This window comes from Cetorhinus maximus, chromosome X (assembly GCF_964194155.1).
Source record: "Cetorhinus maximus chromosome X, sCetMax3.hap1.1, whole genome shotgun sequence".
NCBI lineage: Eukaryota > Metazoa > Chordata > Chondrichthyes > Lamniformes > Cetorhinidae > Cetorhinus > Cetorhinus maximus.
The window spans coordinates 4,420,170-4,439,339 of record NC_135917.1 but is presented as its reverse complement, the minus strand read 5'-3'; the positions used below and the strand labels follow the sequence as shown (position 1 = coordinate 4,439,339).

The 19,170-nt window shown below is 43.0% G+C and overlaps 2 protein-coding genes across 3 annotated transcripts in view; both read right to left on the bottom strand.

Annotated features, from left to right (window-relative positions):
* Window positions 1–19,170, bottom strand: part of cdk2 (cyclin dependent kinase 2) — a 434,240-nt gene that overhangs the window by 57,300 nt on the left and 357,770 nt on the right. The window lies entirely within an intron of this gene.
* Window positions 8,106–10,843, bottom strand: rps26 (ribosomal protein S26). Of its 2 annotated transcripts, none has more exons than XM_078534583.1 (4): window positions 10,616–10,843; window positions 9,534–9,711; window positions 9,253–9,383; window positions 8,106–8,214 (listed from the first exon to the last, which is right to left on the bottom strand). In XM_078534583.1, exons 1-4 carry the CDS (start codon window positions 10,616–10,618, stop codon window positions 8,176–8,178), a joined length of 351 nt encoding a protein of 116 aa, XP_078390709.1. In that variant the 5' UTR covers window positions 10,619–10,843; the 3' UTR covers window positions 8,106–8,175. The 2 variants fall into 2 exon arrangements, with proteins under 2 accessions (XP_078390709.1, XP_078390708.1); XM_078534582.1 differs by having other exon boundaries at window positions 10,672–10,734.

Genomic DNA, 19,170 nt, shown 5'->3' with positions numbered 1-19,170 from the left:
AAGCATTTGCAACAATCTTCAGCCAGAGGTGCCGAGTGCATGATTCATCTCGGCCTCCTCCGGAGATCCCCAGCATCACAGATACCAGCCTTCAGTCAATTTAATTCACTCCACGTGATATCAAGAAATGGCTGAAGGCACTGGATACTGCAGAGACTATGGGCCCTAACATTCGGCAATGGTACTGAAGACTCATGCTCCAGAACTAGCTGTGCCCCTAGCCAAGCTGTTCCAGTACAGCTACAATGCTGGTACATAGGAAATAGGAAGCTTGCTCAAGTCATTTACACAACGTGGAAAACCTTCATAAAAGAAAATAGAAATAAACCATCCATTGAGGTGCGATGTGATTCTAAAACAGAGAGTCTTAGGAGTAATGCTCGCAGACTGTTAACTGAAGCCTTGGAACTGAAGCATGATGACCCTCTGACTGAAAACACAGAGCGAGAGATTTTTCATCAATGTTCTCGTCTGATCAACTTAGGAAATAAGAAATAGGAGTAGGCCATTCAGCCCCTCGAGCCTGCTCCACCATTCAACTAGATCATGGCTGATCTTCAATCTCCATGCCATTTTCCTGCACTAACCCCATATCCCATATCATCTTTAATATTTCCTAATCTGTCTTGAACATACTCAATAACTGAGCCTCCACAGGTAGAGAATTCCAAAGGTTCACCACCCTCTGAAGAAATTCCTCCTCATCTCGGTCCTAAATGGCCTACCTCTTATTCTGAGCCAAAAACAAAAACAAAAATACATGGAAAAACTAAGCAGGTCTAGCGGCATCTGCGGAGAGGAACACAGTTAACGTTGAGTCCGAATGACCCTTCAACAGAACCAAGTAAAAATAGAAGAGAGGAGAAATATAAGCTGGTTTAAGGAGGGGTGGGACAGGTAGAGCTGGATAGAGGGCCAGTGATAGGTGGAGATAACCAAAAGATGTCACAGACAAAAGAACAAAGAGGTGTTGAAGGTGGTGATATTATCTAAAGAATGTGCTAATCAAGGGTAGAAAGCAGGATAAGCAAGGTACAGATAGCTCTAGTGGGGGTGGGGTGGGGTGAAGGAATCGAAAAAGGCTAAAAGGTAGAGATAAAACAATGGATGGAAATACATTTAAAAATAATGGAAATAGGTGGGAAAAGAAAAATCTATATAAATTATTGGAAAAAAAAGGGGGAGAAATCGGAAAGGGGGTGGGGATGGAGGAGAGAATTCATGATCTAAAATTGTTGAACTCAATATTCAGTCCGGAAGGCTGTAAAGTGCCTAGTCGGAAGATGAGGTGCTGTTCCTCCAGTTTGTGTTGAGCGTTACTGGAACAATGTAGCAGGCCAAGGACGGACATGTGGGCATGAGAGCAGGGTGGAGTGTTGAAATGGCAAGCGACAGGGAGGTCTGGGTCATGCTTGCGGACAGACCGAAGGTGTTCTGCAAAGCGGTCACCCAGTCTGCGTTTGGTCTCTCCAATGTAGAGGAAACCGCATTGGGAGCAACGAATGCAGTAGACTAAGTTGAGGGAAGTGCAAGTGAAATGCTGCTTCACTTGAAAGGAGTGTTTGGGCCCTTGGACGGTGAGGAGAGGGGAAGTGAAGGGGCAGGTGTTGCATATTCTGCGGTTGCATGGGAAGGTGCCGTGGGAGGGGATTGAGGTGTAGGGGGTGATGGAGGAGTGGACCAGGGTGTCCCGGAGGGAATGATCCCTGCAGAATGCCACCGGGGAAGGGGGGGGTGAAGGGAAGATGGTGGCATCATGCTGGAATTGGCGGAGGATGATCCTTTGAATGCGGAGGCTGGTGGGGTGATAAGTGAGGACAAGGGAGACCCTATCACGTTTCTGGGAGGGAGAGGAAGGTGTGAGGGCGGATGCGCGGGAGATGGGCCGGACACGGTTGAGGGCCCTGTCAACCACCGTGGATGGAAAACCTCGGTTAAGGAAGAAGGAGGACATGTCAGAGGAGCTGTTTTTGAAAGTGGCATCATCAGAACAGATGCGACGGAGGCGAAGGAACTGAGAGAATGGGATGGAGTCCTTACAGGAAGTGGGGTGTGAGGAGCTGTAGTCGAGGTAGCTGTGGGAGTCAGTAGGCTTGTAATGGATATTGGTGGACAGTCTATCACCAGAAATTGAGACAGAGAGGTCAAGGAAGGGAAGGGAAGTGTCAGAGATGGACCATGTGAAAATGATGGAGGGGTGGAAATTGGAAGCAAAATTAATAAATTTTTCTAGGTCCAGACGAGAGCATGAAGCAGCACCAAAGTAATCATCGATGTGACTGTGTCCCCTGGTTCTAGGCCCCCTCAGTCAAGGGAAACATCCTTCCTGCATCTACCCTGTCAAGTCCTGTAAGAATTTTGTACACTTCAATGAGATCACCTCTCATTCTTCTAAACTCTAGAGATTACAGGCCCAGTGTCCTCAGTCTCTCCTCATAGAACAATCCCACTATCCCAAAAAATAATTTGGTGAACCTTTGTTGCATTCCCTTGATGGCCAGAATATCCTTCCTTAGGTAAGGAGTGCAAAACGACACACAATGCTCCAGGTGTGGTCTCGCCAAGGCTCTATATAATTGCAAGATTTTCTTATTCCTGTACTCAAATCCTCTTGCAATAAAGGCTAACATACCATTTGCCTTCCTCATTGCTTTCTGCACCAAATTGTTCATAAGTCACAAAGCTAACAAGAACACCCAAGTCCCTTTGGACATCAACAATTCCTAATCTTTCTCCTTTCAAGAAATACTCTGCATTTCTGTTTTTCCTATCAAAGTGGATAACTTCCATTTTTTCCACATTATATTCCATCTGTCACATTGTTGCCCACTCACTTAACCTGTCTAAATCTTCTTGAAGCCTCTTTACATCCTCCTTACAACTCACATTCCTGCCGAGTTTTGTGTCATCAGCAAACTTGGAAATATTACATTTGGTCCCAACATCCAAATCATTGATATAGATGGTGAATAGCTGGGACCCAAGCACCGATCCTTGCAGTACCCCACTAGCCACAGCCTTCCAACCTGAGAATGGTCCATTTATCCCTAATCTGTGTTTTCTGTCCATTAACCAATCCTCAATCCATGCCAGTATATTACCCCCAAACCCATGTGCTCTAATAAAAACAGAAAATGCTGGAAAAACTCAGCAGGCCTGGCAGCATCTGTGGAGAGAGAAACAGAATTAATGTTTCGAGTCCATATGACTCTTCTTCAGAGCTGAAGAGTTATACAGACTCGAAACCTCAACTGTTTCTCTCTCCACAGATGCTGCCAGGCCTGCTGAGTTTTTCCAGCATTTTCTGTTTTTATTTCAGATTTCCAGCATTTGCTGTATTTTGTTTTTACCTATGCGCTTTAATTTTACATACTAACGCCTTGTGTGGGACCTTATCAAAAGCCTTCTGAAAATCAAATTACACCACTTGCACTGGTTCTGCCTTATCTGTTCTGCTAGTTACAACCTCAAAAAACTCCTTTGTCAAACATGATTTCCCTTTCATAAAGCCATGTTGACTCTGCCCAATCCTACCATTATTTTCTAAGTGGCCAGTTATCACATCCTTTATAGCAGGTTTTAACATTTTCCCGACTACTGATGTCAGGCTAACAGGTCTGTAGTTGTGTTTTCTCTCTCCTGCCTTTCTTAAATAGTAGGGTTACATTTTCTACCTTCCAATCTGAAGGAACCATTCCAGAATCTATTGTGGAAAATTCCCCACCTATGTCCTGTCCACAAAAAGCAGGACAAGTCCAACACGGCCAGTCTACTCTTGGTCATCAACAAAGAGATGGAAGGTGTCATTAACAGTGCTAACAAGCATCACTTATTCAGCAATAACCTGCTCACTGACACGGTTTGGTTTCCGCCAGGGTCACTTGGCTCCAGACCTCATTACAGTCTTGATCCAAACATAGACAAAGGAGTCAAATGCCACAGGAGAGGTGAGAATGAGTGCCCTTGTTATCAAGGCAGCATTTGACCGAATGCGGCATCAAGGAGCAAAACTGGAGTCAATGGGAATCAGGGGGTGGGGAACTCTCCACCGGTTGGAGTCATACCTAGCACAAAGGAAGATGGTTGTGGTTGTTGGAGGTCAATCATCTTAGTCCCAGGACATCACTGCAGGAGTTCCTCAGGGTAGTGTCCTCAGCCCAACCATCTTCAGCTGTTTCATCAATGATCTTCCCTCCATCATAAGGTCAGAAGTAGCAATGTTCGCTGATGATTGCGCAATGTGCAGCACCATTTGTGACTCCTCAGCTACTAAAGCAGTCGGTGCCCATGTGTAGCAAGACCTGGGCTGATAAATAGCAATAACATTCATGTCACACAAATACCAGGGAATGACCATCTCCCCTTAACATTCAATGACATTGCCATCGCTGAATCCCCCACCTTCAACATCCTGGGGGTTACTATTGACCAGAAACTTAATTGGACCATTACTCTGACTACAAGAGGTCAGAGGTTGGGAATGTTGTGGTAAGTCACTTCCTGGCTCCCCAGAGCTTGTCTGCCAATTACGAGGCAAAAGTCAGGAGTGTGGTGGAATACTCTCCGCTTGCTGGATGAGTACAGCACGAACAAGAAACTTGACACCATCCAAAACAGCCCGCTTGATCGGCACCCCACTCACCACCAACACACAGTGGCAGCAGTTTGTACCACCTATAAGATGCACTGCAGCAACTCACCAAGGCTCCTTCAACAGCACTTCTAGCACGTAGGACAAGGGCAGCAAGTACATAGGAACACCTGCAAGCTCCTCTCCAAGCCCCACACCATCCTGACTTGGAACTACATCGCTGTTCCTTTACTACCTAAATCAAAATCTTGTAACTCCCTTCTTGACAGCACTGTGGGTGTAGCGGTTCAAGGCAGTTCACCACTTTCTCAAGGGCAATTAGAAATGGGTAATAAAAAATGCTGGCTGCGCCAGTGATGTCCACACCCTGTTTAAGAATAAAAAAAATATTTGACAAGGTTTTGAGAGGTGTGGTGAGAGGCCCAGAGAGGAATTGCATTGTTCAGTTAAACTAGAGTATGTTTTCATCTCGTATATGCATTCGTAATTTCCGCAGGGATTTGAGTCAACCATGTTTCAGTGGTCGCATTTTCAGAGCAGGCCAGAGGCTGCAGCGCTACATACAAAGGGGCTTTCTTTTGGATGAGACAATAAACTGAGTCCACCTGCCGTCTCAGGTGGATATGAGATCCCTTGGCACTATTTTGAAGAGTAGGAACATTCTCACCAGTATCCTTGCTAATATTTATCCTTGAAACAACACCTATTATCTGATAACTTTGACATTTGTGGGAGTTTGCTGTGTGAAAATTGGTTGCCACATATCCTGCATTACAAGTGATTAGACTTAAAAAAGTACTTTTGAGACGTCTGGTGGCTGTGACATACGCAATATAAATGCGTATATAAATGAAAGATCTTTCTTTCAGATGTCCTGCATTACAACTAACTAAACTTCAATAGTACTTCATTGGTTGTAAAACACTTTAGGGATGTCCCAAGATTGTTAAAAGTACTGTAGAAATTCAAGTTCTTTCCCCCAATTTCCCACGAACTTCAATAGAAACCTGAAAAATAGTGCAAACAGCTGGGATTAATAAAGTCAGCATAGTCTAGGGCAGGGATCGCAAACTTTTTTCCCCCCACCTTTTAAAAAAAAAATCAGCATTTCGAAACCAAATGCTTGGTAAATTGCCAAGTGTCTCCAGTAGAATGCATAATTTACACATTTAATAAATTACATGCAATTTATGTAATAGAAAAATACAAATTAAAATAGACCCAATTCTGAATTACATTTTAGCCTTTTTGTAACTATAATTGGCTGTAAAATCTTTAAAACAAACTTTAACTTAAGATGCATTGAATTCAGACTTTTCTTGTTACTGATTATAGACATCATCTATAACCATGGTTTAGTTATACCGCTGAAACAAGTTTTAGAGTTGATGTTCTTTGTTAAAATAATAATTTGAAACCATGAAGTGTAGAATAATGATTAGCCTTTGATCCCAATAAAAACACAGCTTACTTTTCTTGACTATTTAAAAAAAAAATTTTCATGTTAATGCGATCCAACTGGGAAAGGTTGGGAACTGCAAATGAGATGTTAAAGAGTCACATTCAGCTACAGAGCCGCAGGCTGAGGACTTGAACATGACATCTTCAGGTATCTATTGCTTAATTACTTATGCACCAAGCAATCTCTACATACTGAACCATCATGGAGCAGAGCTGAAAATTATTGCAAATAGACACTTTGATCTGTTAATACATTTCATTGTAATAGCACTCATTGTGTCAAGTTTTCAACCTCCCATTTAAATACAGCGTTATTAATGCTTTCTGCACTGTTATTTTCAATATTTTGGTATTTGCTATGCTTGTGCAATATACACTAGCACTACAGGATTACAAACAGTCCCAAGTTTAGGACAGTTGAATTTTTAGTGCATAGACACCAATGCAAGTATTAACTCATTCTAGGCTGACTTTTTCAGTGTGTACTTAAGGAATGCTGCACAGGTACCACCCATCACAAGATCTCAAAACTGCTGCCATGAAAAAAATCCCACCTCACTCCACAGAGGCCAAAGTGCACGATTGCAGCCTTTGACACAATTGCCCACACCATCCTCCTCCATCCAGCTATCCTACTGAAGTTTAATTCTGATTTTCATGCCAGAGTCCCCCAAATATCTATCCTATTTCTTATCTAAATGTTGCTTTTCAGCAATATCATCAATGCCAGGTCCCACATGTATGCACTTATGGCAGTCCATCTCTTTTGACCCCTCCTCTTGCCTGTTGTTTTTTGACTGACATTCAGTCTCCTCTGGATGAAGCACAACTTCCTCCCATTAGCCACTGGAAAGATGGAAATTACTGTCTTCAGTCCTCACATCAAAAACTCTGCTCCCAAGCCACCAACCCCCTTCCCCTGGCTAATCTCAGGCTGAACCAAACTGCCAACTCGATGCCCCAAGCTGAGCTTCTGACCCCATAATTCCTGCCATCCCCAAGGCCACCTCCTTCCTGCTTCATTATTACATCCAAACTCAACTATTCCAATAATCTCCTTGCCAGCCTCCCCTCCATAAATCCAAACTCTCCTGTCACAATCTAACTCGCATCAAGTCCCATCAGCCAAACATGCTACCCTACATTGTCGCCTAACTCTGTTTCCCCAAGACATGCCCCGCATACGCCTCACCATTAATGCCATCGAGGCTGTAAGTTCTGAAATGCACTCCCTGAATCTCTCTTCTTATAAGCTCCCCCAAACCAACCTCTTCAACCAGGCTTTTTATCACTCACCCAAATGTGTCCTCCTTGGCTTAAAGGTCATTTTTTGTCCCATTAGAGAAGTGCCGAGACATTTTACTACGTTAAAAACACCATATTGAGTTTGCCCAATGTCTTGGCCACCATTTCCCCCACACTCCATAACCACTCTTTTGTTTGAGATCTTGTTTTGTGCAAATTGGCTACTATACCTATGTAATAGTGACCACCTTCAAGGTGTACATCATTCCAACGGGGGCATCTATCAGTTCTTTCATCATTGCTGATCAATATCCTGCAATTTCCAAGCCCTACCTATATCTTCTCAGGAGTTGGTTGGAGCTCCAACCCCTCTCTTCAACAGCATAAAACCCATCACATTTCCACCTCTCTTCAGCTCGAGGGAGGTATACAGGCTCAAAACATTAATCCTATTTCTCTCTCTACAGATGCTGCCAGGCCCGTCGGGTTTCTGAAGCATTTTCTGTTTCTATTTCAGGTTTCCTGCGACTGCAGAAATTTGCTTTTTTCTGCTCAGGGGTCAGTGGTTATTATGATCCACACACACCAAAACCACCTAGGCTAAATGTCCAAATCCCCTCACTGCCATTCTAGTTGTATTCAGTTAAGTGCCACAGGCTAGGAATAAAACCTACTGATCCATGCAAAGCTACTCACTATTGGAAATGATTTTGTGAGGGGGGGGGGAGGGAAGAAAAGGGTCACCAACATGTGGTGTAGCCCCTTTTCATGCCTCCAAGCCACCAAAAAAAAAACGAAGTCTAAAATGAACATTCAGACAGACTTTAGTGGTCCAACATTTTTATTACTTCAAACCAAATTATAGGATTCACTCATGTTTACATAGGCTTCTGAGGAGGTCCACGTGGGATGTTGGCCTGGAAAGAAAAATGAAATTACAGGTCAGCATCCATGCACAAACAATAGCCCGACACAAAATGGACAAAGGCTGCTCATAAACCTGTTTCAACAAATGTCTCAAATTGTCATCCATCCCACCTTGAAGATGCAGATGTAAAGTGTTTGCACGACAGTAAGGTGTTTTGCAGCACCTACTATGGCCTCAGTGCCCCAGGTGCTTCCCAGCCACGTTAATTACTTTTGAAGTGAAATCACTAATACTTGTGAAAGTCACAATTGCAAACACTGGTTGAGTTCCTCTCCCTCATGGCAGAGGGCATCAACCTAGAATTTAGAATTAAAGTGACAACCCTGGGTAATCCGATTTGATCTCTTTGCCCACCACCCCAGAAATGTAGTTAATAATCAGTTGGACTAATTACAATTTTCCAAAATTCTAGATTCTGGAATGGTGCCAGCAAATTGAAAGATGGCATATTTAACACTATTCAAGGGGGCAGAGAGAAAACTGAACTACAGGCCAGTTAGCCTCTCATCTGTCACTGGGAAATTTCTGGAATCTATTATTACAGAAGTCATACAAATGTATTTAGAAAAGGGGAAATCACGTTTGACAAATTTATTGGAGATTTGAGTATATAACTAGTCGGGTAAATAAAGGGGAACCAGTAGATGTATACTCAGATTCCCAAAAGGCATTCGATTAGGTGCAGGGGCCGATCATTTAAGATATGAGAAAATTTCTTCCTCAAAAGGGTAGTTAAGGATAGAGATTGTTGATCATTCAGAGAATTGAGAGATAGGGGGAGTGGGGGGATGGAATTGAGGCAGATCATCAGCCATGGTTGTATTGAAGGCTCAAGGGACCAAATGATCTACTCCTGCTCCTACTTCTACGTTCTCAATTGCAAGAAGCCCTGAAGGGCCTCCAAGTCCTCTTTAGGTCCAGTGTCACACCTCTAGAGAAACTGACTTCCAAATAATGAGGTCTAGACTCAGATTGTAGGATATTGAGTGCCACCAGCTGAACTTCCAGCAAGGGTTTCAATACTTACGCCTGGCCTGAAACGTGGAGGTGGAGTTCGGTCCTTTCTGGCCTCTCGTGAACGATTTCTTACCACCTTGCTGTGGATGGCACAGCTGACACAGTAATGCAATTTCACATACAGCTTGGGCAACACATATGCTGGAAACAAAGAAAAGAGCGTCAGACCAAGCAACAGTCGCAGACATGAATTCTGAACAGAACCAGTAATAATCAGATAGCTCATCTGATTTACTTAAATTAAAACATTGGGGAAAATAGGTGAGCAATCAGGTGATCACAGAAACTCACCATCAAAGACACTGGCCTCCGAAATATCTCGAACTGCAGCAGCCTCCACAATGTTGCGGATGACAAACTTCTTAATGGCTTTGTCTTTGGGGACGCAGCGGGCACAATTTGTGCACCTAATGGGCTGGACGTGGCCACGGCCTTTCTTGGCACGTCCGTTATTCCTTCGCTTCTTAGTCTGAAAGAAAATATTGTATGAATTTTAAAAAAATTGAACACTATTATACAATTTGCCAGGAAATGTCAGGCCCAGTCTCAACATTTGCAGTAGCTCATCTTACTGTGCATTCTCTAATTTCAAGTGTCAATGTGTTGCTTGATGCAAGGGACAAAAAGTATCGTCAAGGCCAGAACCTGCTCTCTTCCAACCACCCAATTTGCAGTAGGGGGTAATTGGATGGTGACCTGAAGCCAGATTAGTTCCTAGTACAATAATTGCAGCAACTACTTTGCCTTGGTCAGATCAGCAAAATCCAGTATATATCATGGCTCAAAACAGCTTCCTTTTCAAAAGCTAGCTTGTTTTAACAGTCTAAACCTCGAATGTAAATAGTTAAGTCTAAACCTCGAATGTAAATTGTTTGGTGAGCACTCAGTGCCTTCAACTACTGGCAAATAACGTGGCCCTGTTCCTCTTTCACCCAGAACATCCTGCAATGGGAATATTTTTTTTAAATAGCCCAGATAAAGCCCTCCTGCAGCCGGGAGCAATTTGCCGCAGCTCGGGGCGAGCGCCACATGTGTTTTTCCCTCTGGCGGAAGCTAGAATCCTCGCTTCATAAGCCGCGCCAAGAATGAACCCAGTTCGAGGGTCACAAGCCGTAGCTTCTGCTCTTCGCGAAGCTGGGGGTTGCTGGTGGGAGAGGCCGTCAGGGCTGAGGCCTCCGAGAGACTCGTGTTCGGCCTCCGGGTGGTAGGCCTCAGCCTGACTGACCCTCCCGACAGCCCAGACTGTGAGGAGTATCTCCCGGAAAGTAGTGAGGCTGGAGTCGGAGGTAAATCCGAGCTTTTCCACATTCCAGGGCACAAGGGTGGAAATCGGCCGGCAGTTTTCTCTCCCCCTCCCTCAGCTCCTCACTCACCATCTTTAGCACGAGTCACAAAGAGGAAGGCAAACCGGCGCGCGCTCCTTTTATACCTCCGCCACAACCCCTGGAACCCGCCAAAATCTCATCGTATTGAGCATTTAAAATCACCACGGGCGCTCCGGCAGCGCCACGAAGGCGAATCCCCCCACTAAGACATTCGATTAAGGTCGTTTCTAAACGCCATTGCAACACGAACTACCGGGAACTCGTTTATCCTGCGGATACTCAGGTGCTACTGCGGCAGTAAAGCGGCCTGCCCCAGCGAGCAACGAAGGTAGAAGCGGCCGGAGCTGATTTGTGGCGGGGCATGTCAATTATTGGATCCACCAATGACATCCCGCCATCCTGCCCCGCCCCCAGATGAAGTTTAAAGCAAAATACTGATGATCATACGGACACGAAACGTTAACTCTTTTCCTCTCTGCAGATGCTGTCAGACCTACAGAGTTTTTCCAGTTGTTTTTGTTTGTAACTACAGTTTAGTATTCCTTTCATTGTACAGCAAAGGGCTGGAGCTCACGTAAAACCCCTCACAAACTATATGCATCAAGAAATGCTAATAATGTAAATATAGATACAATTACAATATTAAGTGTGGTGAGGCACCATGCACTGTCGTGTCATCGATTTAACCAAATTGAGCCATATAACACCATATTAACTGCCACATTTGAATTGTGTTATAATGTACCTTCACACAAATGTTATCAGTAAAGTCTTTTTTTTTGGCAGAGGGGCCATGAATCCCCAAGGCACTTCACAGGTCCAGTAACAAAATTTGACATTAAATCACATGAGATATTAGAGCAGGCAACCAAAAGCTTTGTCAAAGCATTAGGTTTGGAGGTATTATAAAACAAAATATGACACCAAGCCACGCAAGGAGATATTAGGATAGATGACAAAGCTTGGTCGAAGTTGTAGGTTTTAAAGACTGTCTTAAAGGAGGAAAGAGGAGGGGAGAGGTTTAGGGAGAGTATTCCAGAGTTTAGACAGCTGAAGGTAGAGCCACCAATAGCAGAGTGATTAAAACCAGGGACCCTCAATAGGTCAGAATTAGAGTGCAAAGATCTGAGGATTGTAGGACTGGAGGAGGTTACAGAGATAGGGAAGGACAAGGCCATGGCAAGATTTTAAAACAAAGATGAGAATGTTAAAATCAAGGCATCCTTCATTACAACAGTGACTATCCTTCAAAAGTACTTCATTGGCTATAAAGAAACAGAGTGCTTAACAGATTAACAGTTAGAATCTGGTTTAAACTTTAAAACTGCAAAAGAAACTGCAAGCTAGTTAACAAAGTGCCTGGCAGTGAACTGTTATTCAAGCAACCACTTTCAGTTGATTAAGTGTTAATAACTTAGCAGTAAGCAGCTACTGGGAAAATTGCCCAGGTATGTCCTGTCCACAAAAAGCAGGACAAATCCAACCTGGCCAATTACCACCCCATCAGTCTACTTTCGATCACCAATAAAGTAATGGAAGGTGTTGTCGACAGTGCTGTCAAACACCACTTACTAGCAATAATCTGCTCATTGACACCCAGTTTGGGTTCTGCCAGGGCCACTCAGCTCCTGACCTCATTACAGCCTTGATCCAAACATGGACAAGAGCTGAACTCCTGAGGTGAGGTGAGTGACTGCCCTTGATATCAAGGCAGCATTTGACCGAGTGTGGCATCAAGGAACCCTAGCAAAACTGGAGTCAATGGGAATCAGTGGGGAAACTCTCTGCTGGTTGGAGTCATACCTAGCAGAAAGGAAGATTGTTGTGGCTGTTGGAGGTCAGTCATCTCAGCTCCAGGACATCACTGCAGGAGTTCCTCAGGGTAGTGTCCTCAGCCCAACCATCTTCAGCTGCTTCATCAATGACCTTCCCTCCATTATAAGGTCAGAAGTGGGGATGTTCGCTGATGATTGCACAATGTTCATCACCATTCGCGAATCCTCAGATACTGAAGCAGTCTGTGTCCTAATGCAGCAAGACCTGGACAATATCCAGGCTTGGGCTCACAAGTGGCAAGTAACATTCACACCACACAAGTGCCAGGCAACAATCATCTCCGAGAAGATAAAATCTAACCATCTCCCCCTGACATTCAATAGCATTACCATCATTGAATTCCCCACTAACATCATCCTGGGGGTTACCATTGGCCAGAAACTGAACTAGACCAGCTATATAAATACTGTGGCTACAGGAGCAGGTCAGAAGCTTGGAATTCTGCAGAGAGTAACCCACCTCCTGACTCCCCAAAGCCTGTCCACCATCTACAAGGCACAAGTCAGGAGTGTGGTGGAATACTCTCCGCTTGCCAGGATGAGTGCAGCTCCAACAACACTCAAGCAGCTTGACACGATCCGGGACAAAGCAGCCCGCTTGATTGGCACCCCATCCACCACCATCATTGAATTCCCCACTAACATCATCCTGGGGGTTACCATTGGCCAGAAACTGAACTAGACCAGCTATATAAATACTGTGGCTACAGGAGCAGGTCAGAAGCTTGGAATTCTGCAGAGAGTAACCCACCTCCTGACTCCCCAAAGCCTGTCCACCATCTACAAGGCACAAGTCAGGAGTGTGGTGGAATACTCTCCGCTTGCCAGGATGAGTGCAGCTCCAACAACACTCAAGCAGCTTGACACGATCCGGGACAAAGCAGCCCACTTGATTGGCACCCCATCCACCACCATCAACGTTCATTCCCTCCGCCACTGATGCAAAGTGACTGCAGTATGTACCATCTACAAGATGCACTGCATCAACTCACCAAGACACCTTCGACAGCACGTTCCAAATCCGTGACAACCATCACCTAGAATAACAAGGGCAGCAGATGCATAGGAACACTATCACCTGTAAGTTACCCTCCAAGCCACACACTATCCTGAACTATATTACTGTTCCTTCACTGTCGCTGGGTCAAAATCCTGGAATTTCCAACAGCACTGTAGTTGTTGCTACAACGCTTGGACTATAGCGGTTCAAGAAGGCAGTAAACCATCACCTTCTCAAGGGCAGTTAGGGATGGGCAATAAATGCTGGCCTTGCCAGCGACGCCCACATCCCATTAATGAATAAAGAAGAAATTGTAACTCAGGTGTAGATGATAAACTCTATGTAAGTAGACAGTGTTTGGTTCTGCACAGAGTGCTTTGGAAATTTGGTGCTGGGGTGGGGGGCAGGGAGTGGAGAGGAGTTGCTGCTTTTTATTCTTTTTTGTTTTACTTCCAGTAGCTAGAGAGTGTTCTTCTTTTGTCTCCAAGCTTGGAGACTATAACTTGCTATTACTCTAGCTAACTAGTGTCATGAAGATATTAATGTATATAACGTTATTGGAAATTATTTTTAAATTGGATTTGTAGTAGTGTCTGTGATTGTGGGCGTGTGTGGATTAATTGGATTAAAGCCAGATAGTCTGGGTGCTTTGATGGATAGTAGCTTTGAGATGTTAACTGGATGAACAGTAAGGAGAACAGTAAGGTAAAGAGTACACTTGCATTTGTTGAATAAACTATTCAAAAGGAGGGAGTAAAATCTTGCACCTAGCTAGGAGACACCAAGCAATATATTACTAATAAAATTGGTACTATGAAAGGGGTTTTATTGTTAGAAGAGGTGGAGGTCAAAGACCTAGGGATACCATGAGAATTTTCATTCAAAGGGAAAGCTAAGTACAAAGAAAGAATTTTTGTATGTGCAGGTCAAAGGCATGTAAGATCTAAGCAGCCTGTAAGCCCTACAACTGTCTGCAAAGGAAACAATTGAAAGGAACCTCATTATGAATTCATAAGATAAAATTTGCTTTGCCTGGCGTCTGTTTAAAGTCTATGGGTTGTTGTTGCCTAGGTGAAGATTTACCTGGGAGTGATTAACTTGGGGATTTGTTTAAAAGTTATTATGGTAGTAATTTGTAGACATGTGTGTGTTTAATTAGTTGTTAATCAATAAATGTTTAAGTTAGTTTTATATATAAGACCTGGAGGCTTTGTGGTTTTATTTCTGAATTCAGAGCTGCATCTCAAACATACCAATTGAAAATATAGGTTATGACAGTTGTTCACGTTTCCCTCTGGGATTTAAACAACTCAGCCTTTACCAACTGCTGTGACATAACACTAGTTACTAACTTAAAGTTATCAAATAAGTAAATAAAGTTAGCCAGGCAGGACAGGTGGTGTGCCACAATAGCAAAATGTGAATTTGTGCAATGCATTGCAAGACAATAATAACTGTGGCATATAATTGGAGCTTGTGACAAAGGCAATGCAATAATTGTGGGGGACTTTAATCTTCATATAGACTGGACCAATCAAATTGGCAAAGGTGGTCTGGAAGATGAGTTTGTAGAATGCTTCTGAAAGTTTCCTGGAAGAACACATTGTTGAACCAACTAGGAATAAAGCTATTTTAGATCTAGTATTGTGCACTGAAGCACAGTTAATTAGTATTCTCACAGCTAAAGATCCACAGGTAAAAAGTGATCATAATACAATAGAATTCCATATCAAGTTTCAAAGCGACATACTCCAGTCCCAAACAACAATTAAACTTAAGTAAAACCAATTACATACTGTAGACAGTGGTGTAGAAGTTGACTTTTGAAGCTTTGAAAAATTCTTCCAAAAACAGGGGTCAACTTAAACGCAGAGTATAAAATGTGAACCGCTGGTGTTGGTGTAGGTGGTACCCCTTTTAAAATGTGGAAAAATTTCTGTTCATCGGTCACCACACGCAGTCTGCTCTGTGTGGGTGTGTCTTAAACTCCTGTGCATCTTCTTGGCGACACAGTCCATATCGCCCATTTGATCCCATGCTCCAGCTTATAAGGCGAGTATAACCCTAAACATGCATTTATTAGCTGAAGAGGTGGAGGGTGAGGGGGAATTCGACTTATACACTATATATGCATTTTGGCATCCAAAAACAGGCCTATATATGCATTTTGGCATCCAAAAACAGGAGTCGTCTTAAATGCTGGGTCAACTTATATGCCACAACCTATGATAGGTATGAGGGGAGAGCTGGCTCAGGTTGATTGGGTAAATAGACCAACAGGTATGGCGATAAATAAACAGTGGGAAACATTTAAAGGAACAATTCAAAATGTTCAACAAAAATACATTCCATTAGAAACAAAAACTCAACAAGGATCTGTGGCTTACTAAGGAAGTTAAGGATAGTATTAGATTAAAAGAAGAGGCTTATAATGTTGCAAAGAATAGTAGTGAGCCTAAGGTTTGGGAAAATTCTACAAAGAGTAATGGGTGACCAAAAAGTTGATTAAAAGAGAAAAAATAGAATGAGAGTAAACTAGCCAGGAATATAAAAGCAGATTGTAAGAGGTGTAAAATGTACATAAAAAAGGAGGGTAGCTAAAGTAAACGTTGGTCCCTTAGAGGCAGAGACAGGAGAAATCATCATGGGGAGATGAGAAAATGGCAGACATTGAACAAATATTTTGTATCATCTACTGTGAAAATAGACACTATTTACATACCAGAAATATAGGGCAACCAAAGGGCTAATAAGAGTGAGGAACTTAAGGTAATTATCAGAGAAAAAGCACTGAAGAAACATAAGGGACTAAAATCTGACAATTCCCCAGGACCTGATGGCCCACATCCTCGGGTTCTAAAAGAGTATCTGCAAAGATAGTGGATGCACTGCTTACAATTTTCCAAAGTTCCCTAGATTCTAGAACAGTTTCAGCAGATTTGAAGTTAGCAAATGTAACTCCACTATTCAAGAAAGGAGGCAGAGAGAAAACCGGAAACTACAGGTCATTTAGCCTGGTATCAGTTGTTGGGAAAATGCTGGAATCTATTATTAAGAAAGTCTTAACATTACACTCAGAAAATCATAGCATGATCAGACAAAGCCAACATGGTTGAGTCTGGAGGTAATAAAATCATGGATGAGGGTTTCAGCAGTAGGTAGGCTGAGACAGTGGCGCAGACAGGCAATATCATGGAGCTGGAAGGTGGTGGTGTTGGTGATGTAGAGGATACAGGGTCACAAGGCGAGTTCAGGGTCAAGTCAGATGCAGAAGTTGTGAAAAATCTGGTTCAATCTGAGACAATAGTCAGGGAGAGGGGTGGAATTGGTGGTTAGAATGGATTTTATGGTGGCAGTCATGGCTTTGGTCTTCACAATGTTTAGTGGGCAGAAATTGCTGCTCAGCCAGGATTGGATAACGGACAAAAAATCTGATAACAGAGGCAGTGGAGGGGTCAGAGGTGGTGGTGAGGCAGAGCTGAATGTCGTCGGCATACATGTGGAACCTGATGTTATTTCAAAGGATCCATTGTATGTAAAGCTCTTGAGATGTGATAAGATGCTTACAACAGTGCAAGTCTGTTCTTAAACTCTTTAGACTGTGTTTGAAAAGCTTGCTGGTAAACAATATCTGGTGTTACACAAGACAAATGTTGGATCCTTAGAAGTGTACCTCAACATGAATCAACACTTTCAAGGGATCTGGGAAGTCAGGGAAATACATTTCTTGTGTCTCATCACAGAGAGCCGTCAATTTTCTTCATTATTTAAGCTTGTTTCTCCTTTCTAATATTAATTTTTACTTTATTTATTTCTACCCTCTGTAAACTTAGCTCATCCAAACTTCTGCTGGCCTGTGTCCTAACTTGCACTAAATCCGTCATCCATCACCCCTGTGCATACTGACCTGCACTGGCTCCCGGTTAAGCAATGTATCAATTTTCATCCTTATTTTTCAAATTCTTCACCCTATCTCCGTAATCTCCTCCAGCCCTACAACCCCGAGATATCTGCACACCATTAATTCTGGCCTCTTGAGCATCACCGATTTTAATTGCTCCACCATTGGTAGCCATGCCTTCAGCTGCTTCGGCCCTAAACTTGAATTCCCTCCCTACATCTCCATCTCTCTACCTCTCTTTCCTCCTTTAAGACGCTCCTTAAAAACCTACTTCTTTGAACAAGCTTTTGGTCATCTGCCCTAATATTGTCTTGTGGTTTGGTGTCAAATGTTGTTTTCTAATGCTCCTGTGAAGCCCCTTGGGGCATTTTATGTTAAAGGCACTTTATAGTTACAACAACAATTTGTATTTATAATCACTACACAAAATCCTTCTTTCAAAACATAGGACAAAGAAAATTTTGCGATTATACAGCCACCATATTTTCTCACCCACCCAACTGTATTTCCCTAAAAAGAAAATTAATCACAAATTTATTAAACAACACAGCAATGTGCATTTATATTATGCTTTTAATGTAGTAAAACATCCCAAGACACTTCACAGGAGTGTTATCAAGCCAATTTTTCCACCAACCATATAAGGAGATACTGGGCACGGAGCTGATAGTTTGCAAAGGATGCTTTTGGTAGGGCGAGGGCTGTTTAAGGTGACAATCCCTGAGGTGAGGAAACCATTGACTATGACAGAGTGTGGAGGACAGGAAGGGAAGTTAATGGGAATGTGGTCAAGGGCAAAGGAAGTGAGTTTCATGGACAAGATGAGCTCAGGAAAGGATTGGGGGAGATCAGACATGCAGGTTGAGGTCTAGGACAGGGCTAAGCTGTGGAAGGTTTGGATTGGTGGGCCAGGCACAAATATTATAGCTGAAGTATTCGAAGAGAATGATTTTTTTTCAGTAGGTTTGGTCTGAAAACATTTGAGAATCTCTGATGTAACTAGTGATAATACACCTTTAAACATTAAATCCCACTTGCAACAATATAGTCATGCAGCACAGACAGAGGCCATTCAGCTCATCATGCCTGTGCCAGCTTTTTGTTAGAGCTATCGAATTCATCCCACTCTCCTGCTCTTTCCCATCCCCTTGTAATTCTTTTCCCCTTCAAGTATTTATCCAATTACCTTTTGAAGGTTCCGATTGAATCTGCTTCCACTGCCTTTTCAGGCAGCACATTCCAGATCACAACAACTCTGTTTAAAACAGAAAAGACTGTTTCCTCATATCACATCTGATTCTTTTGCAAATTACCTTAAATCTGTCTCCTCTGGTTACTGACTCTTCTGCCCCTAGAAACAGTTTCTCCTTAGTTATTCCTAGCATAACCATTAATGATTTTGGACACTTCTATCAAATCTCTTCTTAACCACCTCTGCTCTGAGGAGAACAGTTCTAGCTTCTTCAGTCTCTCCATGTCACTGAAGTCCCTTATTCCTGGAACCATTCTTGTAAATCTCCTCCGCACTCTCTCACAGGCCTCGACATCCTTCCCAAAGTGTGGTACCCAGAATTGAACACAATACTCTAGCTGGGGCTAGTGATTTATAAAGGTTTAGCACAACTTTTTTACTTTTGTACTTTGTGCCTCTACTAATAAAGTCAAGGATTTCATATGCTTTTTAAAAAATATATACAATAGCCTTCTCAACTTCTCCTGTCACCTTCAAAGATTTGAGTACATAGGGGTTTAAGTAAAAATGGATGTCATTTAACATACATCAACTGATGTACTTTGTTAGACAGGGCCCTCTTGAGGTGAGACTAAAGAACAACTTATTTGGATAAGCCAGTTCAGTGGCCACTTT